This window comes from Panthera pardus, unplaced genomic scaffold (genome assembly GCF_024362965.1).
Source record: "Panthera pardus isolate Hobbes unplaced genomic scaffold, ASM2436296v1 HiC_scaffold_13, whole genome shotgun sequence".
Lineage (NCBI taxonomy): Eukaryota > Metazoa > Chordata > Mammalia > Carnivora > Felidae > Panthera > Panthera pardus.
The window spans coordinates 75127260-75143338 of NW_026526688.1; the positions used below are offsets into that span (position 1 = coordinate 75127260).

At 33.6% G+C, this 16079-nt stretch overlaps 1 protein-coding gene across 5 annotated transcripts in view; it reads left to right on the plus strand.

The window, feature by feature from the left end:
• Positions 1-16079, plus strand: part of FBXW7 (F-box and WD repeat domain containing 7) — a 227545-nt gene that overhangs the window by 185285 nt on the left and 26181 nt on the right. For 4 of the 5 annotated variants that reach the window (XM_053901190.1, XM_019441270.2, XM_019441269.2 and 1 more), the window contains 2 exons: positions 12011-12093; positions 15328-15469. In XM_053901190.1, coding sequence (XP_053757165.1) covers positions 12011-12093; positions 15328-15469 — 225 coding nt within the window. Of the gene's footprint in view, positions 1-9151; positions 9589-12010; positions 12094-15327; positions 15470-16079 lie in introns of those variants that run through there. The other variant, XM_019441272.2, reaches the window with a different exon arrangement.

Sequence of the window (16079 nt, forward strand, 5' to 3'; positions counted from 1 at the left end):
CAACATGCTAATGAGAGTGTACCTAATAAGTAGGGTTGCACCTGAGGCTGTACTTAGCTTTAGCTGAAGGCTTTTTCCAACTTTGAGATTCTGTGGTTATGTTCTGGAATTTTTTTTTTATGATCACAGATAAGCAGTCTTAAAAAGTGTACCATGGGTAAAATCCTTTTGTCTCTAATAACTAAAGGTAACCATATCATTTACCATTATAGACATTTGTTATAATAAGGCTGGATGCATTGTCCATCTGTAGAGATCTGAGCCCAACATCAGTGTCTTTCTCAAAAAAAGTGAATTATTAAATGTAAGGATAAAATCAGGACATAGAGAATAGAAGAGCAAGGTAATAGAGATATGATGCAGTAGATACTCCTTCATTCTTACAGAATTGAGTTATGAGATATAAAGACTTACAATAGTGCTTGGCACATGGTGTAGCCTAATAAAGTAGTATAATTCTCTTTTCCAAGTTTAGGAATCTTTTGGGATAGCTGCTGAGTTTGAGAGTAAGTGTGAGGGAAATGAAAGAGTAATTGCTGCATGAAAGAGTTGAAAAGAGTTATATCTTCTTTAATCAGTAACTGAGAATTACTTTGTAAGCAATATTTAATTTTATATATATTTTTGAAAATATAAAAAATAATATAGGCAAAAATATATACAGAAGTTCTGTTGTATTTACTCTTATCCTGAAAATCCTGTAATGACTTCACAATTAAATCTGAACTCTTGACCATGACCTACAGGATCCTACATGATCTGGTCCTTGGTTACCTGTCTGACTTCATCGTGTACCAGTCACTTCATCTTAGCTAGACTGGCCTTATTCTTGCGGATCCCAGGCTCTACTCTATCATTTTGACTTAAAAGTTGTTTCCCGGGTGATGCCATTCAAAATTAGACACACTTCTTTACTACCCTAGCTACCTACTTCTTTCATAGCACCCTGTTTGATTTCTCTCTTAGAACTAAGCATTATATGAAATTATCTTAGTCATGTATTAGTTTGCCTATTAGATGACTTCTCCCCCACCCCGCCCTGGAATGTTATACTATAGGGGAGTAGAGAGCTCATCTGCATTGTTTGCCACCTTATACCTAGAGCCTAAAACAGTTGTTGGCACATACTGGGTTCAAAAGGTTATGCAAGTGAACTTGTTTATTGACAGGTAAGAAAAAAGAGGGAAAATCTCTTATTAAGCCTCTTAGATGACCATTGTGAATATTTTAATATATTTACATAGGCTTTTCTTTGTGTGTGTGTGCGCACACACACACACACACTTAAATATTTGCATATATATTTTACATTGGACCATACTTTATATCATGTGTTTGAATCTCACATACCTTCTACTTTACAGTAGCCCTTCCCCTAGTTCTTTACATGATGAACAGTTACACGGTGAGCTAGAATGCTCTGCAATGAAGTGTTTTCCTTAAGACTTCCTTAAAAGGAGGCTTTGAGTCTGGGGGCTGGAGAGGCAGGACATGGGGAGAAAGGGTTGGGAGCAGAACAAGACAAACTGTTTAATTTTCCAAGTATGTCATGCACTTTTGAATACCAGAGGTCCTTTCCCCACATATTGGTGAAAATCAATGAATCATGTACCCTACTGCCCTGAATTACATTTTTTATTGTCTTTTCATCAAGTTTTTGGGAGATTATCATGTTTAAATGAATGTTTATTTCTGAAGTCTCTTCATTCCCCCCTATATTCAAAAGTACAAGCCGTTTGTGTATATGATCTTGTAGGAGTGCCTATTGAAACAGAAGGACCCCTTATTAGTCAGTGTTTATAACTAAATAAAAAGTCAACAGTCTTTACGCCCACACAGTAAAGTTCTCCTTGTACAGAAGGACACATATTATCCCTAAAATGGGAGAATGAGTCATGGCAGAAAGTACTTTTGAAGAAACCGTTACTAGTAAATTAAAGAATATTTTAACTGTAATATTAAATGTTTGGATTAGGAGGTGTGTTGGTAAATAGTTTACTCCTTAATGCACCTTATAAGACCAGTGAGTACTAGAAGTCTTACATATGTTAATTCTTCAAGGTAGTGATAGTGTTATTTCCACATGTCTTTAGTCCACAGATGATAATTTCCTTTTTCTTCCTTAGCATCTAAAAAAACTTCTGTTTGCTACCAAACTCAGAAGCAAGACTATTTTATATGAAATTTTCTATTTGAATGATTTCTTCATTTTCTGACCTCCTACACTACCCAATTTGGCACTTGATAGATATTGTTCTCTATTAGTTTCTTGTCTTGCCAGCTGGATTTTAAGTATCTTGGCGGGGGAGAAAGGTTACTGTAATGTTTTTATTTGTCCTCAGCATTTTGTAGAGATTGGGATATAAGTGATTATTTTTTAATTGATTTCTTTTAACCTAAATCTTTCAGTTTCTGTCACCTTTTCCCAGTCACCATGTCTTTGCCTCAGATTTCCCACATGTAGCAGAAGCAGAGTCAGATGGATCTAGATAATCATTCCATGAACTGAATAATCAAGATTTAATCATAGTTTGCATATGCAATTGCTGTTTGCAAAATATAACTTTTTGCTTCCTTCTTTAGCAATGTCTGATTTTTTGAGCCTAACTTGCTTGAGCCATCACATATCTAATGGAAATCAATTAATAAGTAGTGAACTTGGGACCGGAGTCTAAGGTTCTAATACAGCTGTATAACCCTGAGCAAGACACTTAATTCTCTACCCTCACCTTTCTCACCTGTTAATAGCAGTTATTATTTTATAGGATATCTGTTATATGCTGGGCATCTACTAGGTCCTCACAAAGACTCTGTGGGCTAGGTTAGTAAAGTTGATAGGCGGTAATTACCATTACAAAAACTAGAACTGCTAAAAGGTCAACCCCTATGGAGGTTCCACTCTAATAACAGCAAAGCTGGTGTTTAAACTCAGGTTTCTCCAATTCCAAACCCCATGTTCATTTCATAAATGAAGGAGAACTAGATTAGATGACTTCCAAGTTCTCTTCTAGTTCTAAACGTTATGGCTTCCTGTTATTAATGTTGGTGTTGTTGACTCAGTATGTACAACTTTTTTTACTTCTTAGCTTTTAGCCCCTTTCTCAAAACTTTTTGGTCATAACTAAATTCAAGTCATGACTAATCTGTGACTTATTTAAGACATTAATTCCAGAATTTTAAACAAACCTTGAAACAAAAGGCTATTTTAATACTAAAATATATGATTGATATAGCACACCTACAGAAATTTTTTTTTTCCGAGTAGGTAAATGTATTTGAACATCACGACCAGCAGCAGTAAATATGGAACTGGATAAAGAAAGTAGAAGAGTGAATAGAGTTCTAGGTCTTCTATTGAGAGAATATTGATTTCATCCCTTCTCTATATTTGCTGTTTTATTTTTCTTGAAATCAACCTTATTTTTATAGTTTCTCATGATATTTTCCTTACTTTGCTGAAGGGTTACTATAAAACAATTACAGAATTTTGAGAAGGAACTTTTGGATATGAATTCAACATACTTACTGATGGTTGATTTTGGATTTGAAGCATGAGATGTAAAGATGAATTGATTTCTAAAGAAGTCAGGATACATTCCAGAGTGACTTACTTTGTCAATTATTGCAGGTATTGCCCATCTGTATAGAGATATTATAAGGAACGTTTTGGTGCATGAAGTAAATCTGATAGCTCTACCACAATATGAATTTTAGCAGAGCAAACAAGCAAAATTCTCATCTTTATTGTTTTCTTCTGTAGTTCTGATAAATGAAACTCTTAACTTGCATCTGGTATGTATGTATGTGTGTATATATATGTACTTGCACATATGTTTATCAGATAACTAATTTGGCCCAATTAGAAGGGATGAAAAAAGCTTTTACTGCTTGAATTAATGTTGCAGTTTATTTGTGTCAAATCCTCAAGGACTGTATTTTTGTAAAGAGAGCTATAAATACCAGAAACTTCAAGAAAAAGAAAAATTTATAAAAGTACCACTCCTAAAATTATAGTTATCTTAAAAATTATTTAAAGCAGTCTGAGCTATATTTTGATTTGCATTTTGATTTACAGTAATATTTCACTATTTGTTTACTTGGATGATAGTTTCAAACTAAATCTGGCTTACCTTGTTTTATTTTACATGTTCTCAAATAACTAGTTTTGAACTAATATCAATGTGAATTCTAAGAGTCAGAAGTGTGTATATTACCCTATTCTGTCTTAAATTCAGTGGAGGAAGAAAAACATTTGCTTAATTGCATACTCTCCTGTGCCTGACAAATTCTAGGTTGCTAAATAAATGCTTAATTAATGAATAAGACTGGAAAATAGCTTATTGATCAGTACTGCCACCTACTTGCATTAGGGAAAATGTAGATGCTGGGCGTACATATTATTTTAATTGACAATACCCGTGATATGACAGACTATTAACTTGCCAGTTTCAGTTGTGAACCTTTTAGTAAGAACTCCCATCCCAGAAAGTTAATGACAGTGGGTTAGTGTGATTTCAAAAAGTTTGTTTTAGCTTCAGTATGCTTGGCATTCCTTTGATGTTGAAAGTTTGAGCTGTCTCTAATTTAAATTCTATGCTTGGGCAAGACAGCCAATTGTTGTGGTAGGTAGTTTTTCTAGTGTAATATCAGAGTGAAAAATGTTGTCTTGATAATAAAGAAAATCACTGACGTATAGACACATTCTGTTATTATAAAATGGAAGTAAATTTTTAAATGTTAGCAAGATAATGAAAAGAACCAATAATATCATAATATCATCAATTCTAGTACAATGGATAAGACTTTTTAGTACTGAGTATAACATATTTGTGCTTTAGAAAAATGATGTCCTGGTTGCTACTATTTATTTGTATGGCCAGCTATCCAAAAACATTAATTATTGTTATGTATCATTTTTCTATTGTGTCCTAGAATAAGATGGGAGCCTTCAAGGAGTAGATAGTAGTGGAGAAAGATATATAAAAATAATGACAATAATTTTTAGGTATGATGAATGCAATAGAAGAATTTATTTAAAATGGAAATAACTCTGAGACCCAAGGTGAGGAAAAGTACTCTATTACTCCTTCCGTTGTTGACACTGTATAAAGGTACATACTTCTCTGAAGATACATAATTCAGTGAAGACTGCTTGACTGTTTATATTTTTCTCACTATTTAGAATAATTTGGTAGAATTATTTGGTTTCTGTCAGTGACTACAACTTGCCCTTCTAAAAACTTAGTCATCCCAACTAATTGCTCAGAAAGAACCATTTCTCTTATGCTAGCTCACAAGTTAATCATTCTTCTACCTTATTTCCCAGAGGCTTTGCCTCTGAGGCGGTGCATCTTCATATCTTTGTACTGTTTTTTAATTTATTTATTTTCTTTCTTAAGTTGCTGCTCTCATCCATTCTCATACACGTAGCTCAATGGAGTTGTGATAAGATGAGCATTGAATCTGAGTTAGCAGTCACTCCCCTTGCTGATAGATTTCCAGTAAGGCTTACAGGTTGTCAATCAGCACAAGAAGTATTTTTTTTATACAACGGGAAATTTATTGCTTAGCTGGAATTACATGAAGGTGTATTGTATTGTAGTGGAAATATGTTTAATACATTGAGTATTGATTCTAAAAATTTGGATGACAAACACAAGTATTGTCTCAGCAGTAATGGTTGACTAGTCTTTTTTTCGGTGAACTTACTAGTTAACATTCTAGCATAAAGCGTAAAATACTTTTTTTCCTAAACTTATTTAACATAGATTGTGGACTGATCTCAGTTTGAAATGTTTCTGTCTACCTCAAGGGTCAGAAAAGATAGATAGATACACACATAAAGGCTTTTTCATTCATATACTGAAAAACTTAAGTCTCTGAATAAAGTTCTAAATATCTGTATTTTAGGGGCACCTGGAATGGGTTAGTTGGTTGAGTATCCAACTCTTGATTTCAGCTCAGGTCATGATCCCACGGTTGTGGGAATGACCCCTTCAGCAGGCTCTGCACTGAGCATAAAGCCTGCTTGGGATTCTCTCCATCTCTTTCTCTCTGCCCTTCTCCCCTGCCCACATGCACACGCTCTCTCTCTCTCTCTCTCTCTCTCTCTCAAAACAAAAATTAAAAGTAAACAAATAAACAAATAATAAAAATATCTGTATTTTAGTCAATACTCTCAGAAATAGGAATGGAGAATGTTTGGGTTTTTTTTGCTTTTTAAAAAAATTTTTTTTAATTTTTTTTAAATTTACATCCAAATTAGTTAGCATATAGTGCAACAATGATATCAAGAGTAGATTCCTAATGCCCCTTACCCATTTAGCCCATCCCCCCCTCCCACAACCCCTCCAGTAACCCTCAGTTTGTTCTCCATATTTATGAGTCTCTTCGGTTTTGTCCGCCTCCCTGTTTTTATATTATTTTTGTTTCTCTTCCCTTATGTTCATCTGTTTTGCCTCTTAAAGTCCTCATGTGAGTGAAGTCATATGATATTTGTCTTTCTCTAATTTCACTTAGCATAATACCCTCCAGTTCCATCCACGCAGTTGCAAATGGCAAGATTTCATTCTTTTGGATTGCCGAGTAATACTCCATTGTATATATATACCACATCTTCTTTATCCATTCATCCGTCAATGGACATTTGTGCTCTTTCCATACTTTGGCTATTGTTGATAGTGCTGCTATAAACATGGGGGTGCATATGTCCCTTCAAAACAGGACACCTGTATCCCTTGGATAAATGCCTAGTAGTACAATTGCTGGGTGAATGGAGAATGGTTTTATTTGCTTTTGTTCATATATATATCATGATGAAATTAATAGATCACAACTTTCATTAATAGAACTTCAGAGAATATTGAAAATTATTTTTATTTTATTTATTTGAAATCTGGTAAGAGATTTAGTTGGCTAGTTTTGCTTGCCAAATTCTTTCTTCACGGTTCAAATTAACATTGTAACAAGATAGTAGGGAGAATTGTTGAAATAATTAGGAAAATAAAATCTTCATGAGTACTTAACTTATGTAATGTTTATTACATTCTCACTTAAAGGATAAATTAATAAAAATAATTATCAAATGGGACCCATGGAATGTGGGGAGTGTGGGGTGGTAGAAAGTCTTTTCAGTGTATACTTTTGATTATCATTTTGATTTTTGAATCGTGTAAATATTTTACCTATTCAAAAATAAAACATGAATATACATACCTACATGTAAATATATGTTTGCGAAGGTCAGGTGTCCCTTTAACTTCATACCATACAAAGGAGCCATTCCTTTGAATATAGAAAATTACGTTATATTCTTCTTTAAATATCCTAGGTTTTGAGGCAGTATCCCTGCTTTTATTAAAGTTGATCTGTGTCCTCAACTGAGTAGACTTAATTTGAAAAAGTTACTTCATCTAAAGACAGGACATGATTTCAATTGTAATCAAGGTATATATACTGTTACATGATTGGTGGGAAGTTCATTTGTCCTCTAATAAGCTGGTTACCACTGACAAATTTTAGAGAAAATGTCAGGTGTTCATTTTATAATTAGCTAGTTTCTTCAGATAGCCCGGAGCGGAGGCTGATGGTGGAGGGGAAATCACTTTTTTTGGCTTTGTATTTTTTAAAATCTTGAGTGCTCTGAATCTTCTAACAAAAGGGTTTTATGGGTCTCTTCCTAACCATTGGATTCCCCCCCACCCCCAAGAGAGACTTCTTTTGAGAAAGAACTTTCCTTTGAAGTAAGCTGATTGTTTATTTAGAAAATTAACTTTTTGCTGGGTACTTGTACATATTGTATCTGAGGGCAAGAATTTAAGTCAGATTTTTTTAAAAAGATAATATAATATATAGAATATACTTTCCAGAAGAATCCAAGATGTACATCTTCATAAAATTTTGGATTATCTTATTTCATTTATGTTTTTTTAAGTAAAAGATACTACACTAACTTAATGTCTGTTATAAAGGTAAACATTTATTTTTTTAAATTATGAGACTACTTTATGCAGCATTTAGAATCATTTTCCTAATGAAAGTCATTTGTTAACTATAGCAGAGAGTATTAAAATGTACTAAGTCCAAATACTATTTCTTTTTTTCTGAAGAAACATTTCAGGTACTTAAATAACTATAGGCACGCAGTTTACTTGTAATAAAGAATGTTAATGGGGAGGGTAGGAGTTAATTAACTAGACCCTTAATAATGGGCCAAGGAATCTTACAATTGCCTCCCTCCCGAAGGTAGTTGTGTAGCAAGTTGCAAGATAAAATATCTAGATTTGTGAAGTAGTCATTCTGAGAAAAAGGTTGCCTTCAGGTAAACTTTGGTATTTATTATTATGTAAAATGCCTTTTTAATGGTAAGCAATACATGTTGTCAAAGTAATTCTGGAGGTAGAAGTGCAGTACATCCTGTTTACTCAAGATTAAATGAACAAATAAGGGTAGGACTCCCAATAAGCCCAATTTTTGCTTTCTTTGAAGAAATAGAACATTTTGGCCAAACTTTACACACTTAATACTAGTCTGATAGTCTTAAGATATTGTCATGATTACCAAGAATTGATGAAGTGTGGCAATTTTCTTGAAAACTATATTTGAAATGAAGGGAATGGAAAAACATAGGGAACGTTTTCATTAAATGCCAATATAAGAAGTATGCAGGTTAAGATACAACTTATTATATAATTTCTGCAAATGCTCCAAGCTCCAAACTGGCTTACTTTATAGTAAATCCTCCCCACCCCCCCAACAAAGAATATTTAATTTCTCCCTTCGGGATTGCTCATTTTGTATCTTCTAAGCTACTTGAAAAATGTGATCAGTCTGTGCCAGGACTGCAATAGGGTAACAGTTAGTGGAAATAGCCTGCCCTGCCTCTGTTGGGAGGACTGTATGGAAAATATATTCCATTTTCAAAATGTTTCTGAAAGCACTTATTTGTGGAAAGGATGCTTGCCATTTAAAACTCTTCAGAAATGCAGGTTTTACAAAATACAAAATAATCTCCTGAAAGTTTGAAAGGGGAAGGGGGCTGTCGTGTGGGGGCGGGCTCATTTGCTGCCCACATCCTCCCTCTGTTCAGTGCGTTGTGTGCTTACGGGTTCCCTGGAGCGGATCACCATATAATTGATGTGCAGTCTGCATTGCTGAATCCTGGACTGCACCATTCTGTGTTCAAGGGAAGATGTAATCTGATCCCTCTGCTGCTGAGGGAGGAATCTGTTCAGTCAAGGCTTTGACAGGGCATAGTCTCCTCCAATAATCTTCTCGGTTCTCTCTCATTATTCCCTCGAGTTCTCCTCAGTCAAGCTGCATGTATGTATGTGTGTCCCGAGAAGCGGTTTGATACTGAGCTGCATTTGCCTTTACTGTGGAGTTTTGTTGCCGGTTCTGCTCCCTAATCTTCCCTTTCTGACGTGCCTGAGCATGTCCACATTAGAATCTGTGACATACCTACCTGAAAAAGGTTTATATTGTCAGAGACTGCCAAGCAGCCGGACACACGGGGGCACAGAATCACTGAAGGGGAAAAATACAGAAAATATGGGTTTCTACGGCACACTCAAAATGATTTTTTACAAAGTAAGTAATCTGTTTTCTTCCTGTGTTGTATGATTGTGTGTGTGTGTGCCTGCCTGAGAAGGAAAATCTGTATCATCAGAGATGGCTGCAGTATCCTCTAATTTTGGTGGGTGGCTGGATGGCTGGTATTCGGTTTTATATGGTGAATGTAAGCAAATAATGCAAAGACAACGTAAGCTGTAAACAGCTTTAAATTTAAAATGTGTATTTTAATCCGGGAATTTTCCACTAAAATATATTTAGACTTTAGAAATGTGGCTCCGTTAAATGCTGACCTGGAAATACTCTACCCTTAGTTGGCTTTTAGTGAGTCTTTTGCCTTTAATTTTTCTGTATCTTATACATTTTTCTTTTCTTTTTCTTTAGTTGACTCTTTTAAAGTCTAGAATCACTAGAATATTTAGGACTTCTATTTTAAAAGATCGTATTTACTTTCTGTGCCCCTTAAAAAATTGCAGAATTAACGTTTGGTTCTAAAGTCAGGATTTTCAGTAAACAGTATAATATTTAAAAGACTTCTATAGTCCTACAGAAAGTCCTTTATTTTGTAAAATATTCTGAAAATAAAAATCCTTTCCAAATGGTTCCCTTGATATGTATTTGGGGCATTTTTATCCATTGAAGGATTTCTAAGATGGAAATAAAGTTTGCTTTTGGTGGCAAATGGCATTTGCACCAATGTGTATTTGCAAGATACCCAGGGAAGTTCTGAAAGCCAGTATTACAACTTAATTAGAATGAATATCAAAGTTTCTCATATCAATTTTGAAAATAAGAATCTGTGCAAGTTATTAAAAAAGCTAGATTTTTAAGGTAATCTGTACCGACTGACCTTCCTGAGAGCTACATTTGCGTGTATGTGTACGTGTGTGTCTATGATTTATATGTATGCAAGCACGTGGCTATCTATATATTAAATCCTATATATTTATTTTTGGCTTTTATTAAAATTATTTGGAGAAAGAAAATAATGGTTTTTGAGAGGAATCACTTTAAAACAACGTAATGAGTACAGAAACTTCTGAAGGGTTGAATTAAGACCAATTCCATTTCTTTCCAGTAGGTATTTCTTGAACTAAGGCATAAATTGTGGACAAGCTTGCTGTACCCTCACTCTAGCTCCTGATATCATAAGATCATCACTGTATTTTGGAAGACTTTTTCATGATGATAAAAATGTCTTTATTATCCATAGTGTGGTTCAAAATTTGTTAGAGTCTTGATGGTTCTCTTTAGTATTTATAATGCAGCATGCTGTTTTATGATGTTCCCATATGAGGCAGTAGGTAAGAAACTAAGTCTGGTGCAAAGCAAGGGTTTTTACCTTATTCTAAAAATGAGGATAGCTCTCTATCACTCTGGGGTTACCTCCGCCACATAATTTTCCATAGTACAGTAATTAATTAGCAGACACAAATCAAAATAGAAAAAGTTGCATCTTATTAGGTCTTATTTTCTAGTTTTTATGACATATCTATAGTCAGATGACCTCAGTTAACAGATGGTGAAATATAAAAAAAATAAATATTTCAATATTGATGTTGACATACAATTCTGAATGTATTTACGGTATTATACATATATAGCATAAAGAGATACTTTAAAAGTATAGATGTTGGATATATATACCTTACAAAGATGTACGATTCGTTCTTTTTAAATGTTTTTGTTGATGTTGCTGAAATTTTCAAGTTAGAATATTTTGTCCCGAGTGAGCATCTGTCAGTGAAGTTATATTCTGTGTAAATATCAATTGATGGCTTTTTTCCACCTTTATTATACCATCCCCAGACCTCTCTCCTGTTACAGATTTACTTTTTTACTCTCCTCATTGCCCATATTCATTGCTTTATGCCTTATTATAATTACTTTTCAAGATCATCTTATTTACATTGTTCTCTTCACACTTTTATAATAAATATGTGTTTTAAATTCGGTTACTGTTACTTCCATTCGGGTTTTGAAATTTTGATTTTTTTTGTATGTTTTATCTTGAAATACGTTTTTAAAGGAAAGTGATGATCACTAAGAGAGATACGTTAAATATGGTTCTTCAATGTGTGCATTAACATGACATTTCCCCCTGTGTTCTTAAACTGGGAAACGTGAAAGATATATGACTCTCAAGGAATATGTATGATGAATATCAGTTTTTAAATCACCATATGGTATTCTTCTGGACAAAATATTGGGGGGGTGGGTAATCACCTTTCTCGTCTTCAAAGAGTAAAACAAAGTAGAACTAGTAGAAGAAATCATAGAACATTTATTTTCTACATACATTAACTATGCCTAATTAATGAAAATTTAGGCTTATACAAATTTAAGAAATTTTTTTCACTAGTACCAATACTAATGTTAAGACAGTTGGACAGGTGATTTTTTTTTTTTTTAAACCTATCTTATTTGCTTTACCTTATAGATGAAAAGAAAATTGGACCATGGTTCTGAGGTCCGCTCTTTTTCTTTGGGAAAGAAACCATGCAAAGTCTCAGAATATACAAGGTAATATTAACCATAATTGATTCTCTCATGATTCTTATGTTTCTTTAAAGAGTTGATGATTCCAAAAGCATTTCTTCCAGTTTATTCTCATAGAATTATAATGTTACTGGTACTGTTGACTGTGTAACACATTTTGAGATCACTGAACATTGAGAAATACATAGTCCCAAATAAGAAGAATGACTACTGCCGTAGCTTATATTTTCTTACTAATACTTTGAAATAAGACACAAGCAGAAGTTCTCTTATAAGCAGAATTTTTAAATCACAGTTTTTAAGGAATTCTAAAAAGTAAGTTCTAAAATATGAATATGAGCAAATATATCTTGTTACTATAGCAACAGCTGCTCTAGGGTAGATATTTATATATGCAAAATTGAAGATACATTTATTAGCAGTGAAATAAAACTCACAGTTACTAACTAAATCTTCCTGTGTTAGGAATCCCCTTTTATTTTCTTGGTATATCTTATGTTTTTAACACATCCATATCCACACCAGTAAATTAGGTTTCCATAACAACTAAATACAATTGTAGTCTTGTTTTGTGCACCATTCCATCATTTTTTGGATTTTGCATCAGTATAAAACTTTTCCCACTTTCACGCTAATTAGGCTAACTTAAGCACAATATCTATTACCCAGCCAATTAAAAATGGCTTTAGATGTTATTTGGAATGTGGTATTTTAAAATTTAAATGACAAAAGTATCTTCAGAGCTTTTTTTGGTCTTTTCTGCATAATTGTCACTTCTTCAAATCACTGATTAAAAGTTAGCTATAGAAGCCCTAAGAACTTCATGATGGTAACATTTCTTCTTTTTTCCTTAAATATTTTGATTTAGAGTTACGTTTATTATATAAGATGCAATAAATTTAACATTGCTCAGACTTAAGTTTCTGTGATGGAGAATTGCTAGAGGTTGCATCTCTCTCTCTCTCTCTCTCTCTCTCTCTCTTTTAAGAAAGAGTTTATATTTTTACTTCATCCAGTTGTGGAAAATACTTTTTTAAAATGCTCTTCTATGAAATTTAGAAATCATAGAATTAAATAGTTCTCTATGCAAAAAATGCGGAGATGATGCAGAGGAGAGAAATAAAACTATCTCTTAGTTATTTAAGAAATGCTTTCAGTATGATTTCCCATGTTAATTGTTCCCCTCTTAGTTACCCTTTGCCTTTTGACAATTTCACTGTGTTTGGCACTTCCACCAGAGGGTGTGGGGTGATGGACACATGAAACTCTTCATTTTTGCTTTTTCCTTCTAGTCTTGAGAAAGTATTTCTTGGATGAGAACGTTGAGTTTAATGTTAAAAATGTACTACTTTTAATGTATAGATTGCAGTGAACCATATCATTTTGGTCTTCTATTAATATGGCTGATACCAGGACAAAGGTATTAAATTGTTCAGTTGTGTTTAAGGCAGCTTGTAAACAAATGCTGAATTTTTACTACAGAACACATTTTAAGAAAATCTGTCTTTAGTTGCTCACTTTTTATTGTGAGAAAATACCTGAAAATGTGCAAGTTCTGTTTTCAGCCTTTTAACATATAACTTACCAAAGCAAACCAAACTGCATATTGATTTCCATGTCTTTTTGGAGACTTTATCAGTATATATTTGATGCTTTTTAATTTTTTTGACAGATTTTCTAATAATAAGAATGAAACTATGATTTTCTGTCTTCCTTATTAGAAAATTTATGATCACATTCTGTTTCATTTTGGAGAGGAAGACAGAGCTTACCTCTGAAATTTGATAGCCAGCATGGGGCGCCTGGGTGGCGCAGTCGGTTAAGTGTCTGACTTCAGCTCAGGTCATGATCTTGCTGTTTGTGAATTCGAGCCCCACATTGGGCTCTGTGCTGATGGCTCAGAGCCTGGAGCCTGCTTCGGATTCTGTGTCTCCCTCTCTCTGCCCCTCCCCTGCTCACGCTCTCTCTCTCTCTCTGTTTCTCTCCCTCAAAAATAAGTAAACATAAAAAAAAAAAAATTGATAGATGGGAAAATAGATTTAATTGTTGTATGTTAGAGATTATCTTGGATGTATAATATTAAAAGGTTTAAAGGTGGTGAAGATTTCTCTGTAAAATCTGGTGACTAAAATACATTTTTTAACAAAATAATGAAATACGCTGGATAGAAAAGGATTGAGGGTATTGTTTCATTAGTAATTTATCAGAGCTTAGATATTCAGCTAATAGGCTGTAATTTGTATGTTCTTCAGATATAAAACACTTTATTATCATAGCTCAATAAATTGAAGATTATTTTACAAATGTAACTATGAGTCTTCCTGAACTTTTTATTCAAATGTCTCCAAAATAGAGATATTCAGTATTTACCTCAATTAAATAATTTAATTATATATTGAAATTAGGAAGAAAGTTTAATATATTAATAACTTGGTTATAACTATACTTTTCTGCTATTAGTCATTTTTAGGAGAGTTGGACAGTTTTAGAGATAGATCATTTAGTCTTAACTCTTTGATTTTACTAGTGGCAGAATTGAAGGTTTATTTTCTGTAATGTCTCAGAGTTTAAATTATTCTATGAAAGTGTTCAGATGATCTCATTTGATTCAATTTTACATATCATATAGTAAGTTTTCAATACTTACTGTTTTGAGTAAATACATGTCTAATCAAGGCTTTTTCCTGTCAAATGTTATTTAGACTAAGCTTTATAAATAACAGTGGAAAGTTGGAGAGAGAGAGATAAATATTATAAATAATTTAGAAGGCATCTGAGTTGAAAATTAAGGAATAATGTGTGTGGTGAAATGTCTAAAATATATGAGCATACTGCTTCTACATATGAATTTTTTAAACCATTAGTAAGTTTCACACCCTTTTTATACAGGAAATTTAAACTTCTATTTAATTAAGTCACTGAAGACCAGTCATAACAGAGGTAGAACCTGTATCTTCTAAAGAAATATTTTAACATTATTTGTATGTATCAACAAGTTGCAGTTTTGCCATAGAGATTCTGTCATGTGGTTGCAGTTAGCATTGCTGGGATAATAACAGGTGGCTATGTAGGAGGGAGGAAACCTGCTCTAAGAATAGCGGAATAGATTTTGTGTATCCTTGCTCTCTGGCAATAAGCAAATAAAAATAATAATTCTGTTGATGTTTGACATATGCCACATCACATGCTTATTTAAATTAGAGCCCATTATTCTTAACAAATACCTACCTTTGTTTCCACTCTTGTGTTTTTTTGTAGTACCACTGGACTTGTACCATGTTCAGCAACACCAACAACTTTTGGAGACCTGCGAGCAGCCAATGGCCAAGGGCAACAACGACGTCGAATTACATCTGTCCAACCACCTACAGGCCTCCAGGAATGGCTGAAAATGTTTCAGGTGACATGTCTAAACACAGTATTTGAAATGCTTCACTTAATTGCTGCAAAAAATAAGGGATTATTCAGCCATGAGAAGGAACTGTTACATGGTACACCATGGATGAATCTTAAAAACATTACGTTAAGTGAAAGAAGCCAGTCACAAAAATGACATGAAATATCCAGAACAGGCAAATATATAGAGACAGAAGATAGATTAGTGATTGCTATGTGATTGGTGAGGGGATGTTGGGGCTAGCTGCTGACAGGTATGGGATTTCTTTCTGGGGTGATGGAAGTGTTCTGGAGTGGATAGAGGTGATGGTTGTACAGCAAGACAGGTGTTCTTGAAACCATTCAAGTGAACATTTTAAATGGTGAATTGGACCTTGTGTGAAGCATATGTCAATAAAAAAAGCTATTGAAGATAAGGGAGTTCATCTTAATTTTTAAACGCATTAATCAAGAGAATCCAGTGCTTATTTTGTATAAGTGTGTGTTTGTTTTGTTGTTGCTTTTTAGATAGTAAGACCTTTCTTCCTTTTCTCTTTTATGTTGGGGTTTCTGAATGTACTTGTTTTCCAAAATTTCTTGCTTAGAAGTTAAGCATTTAGGAGTAATGTAGGAAC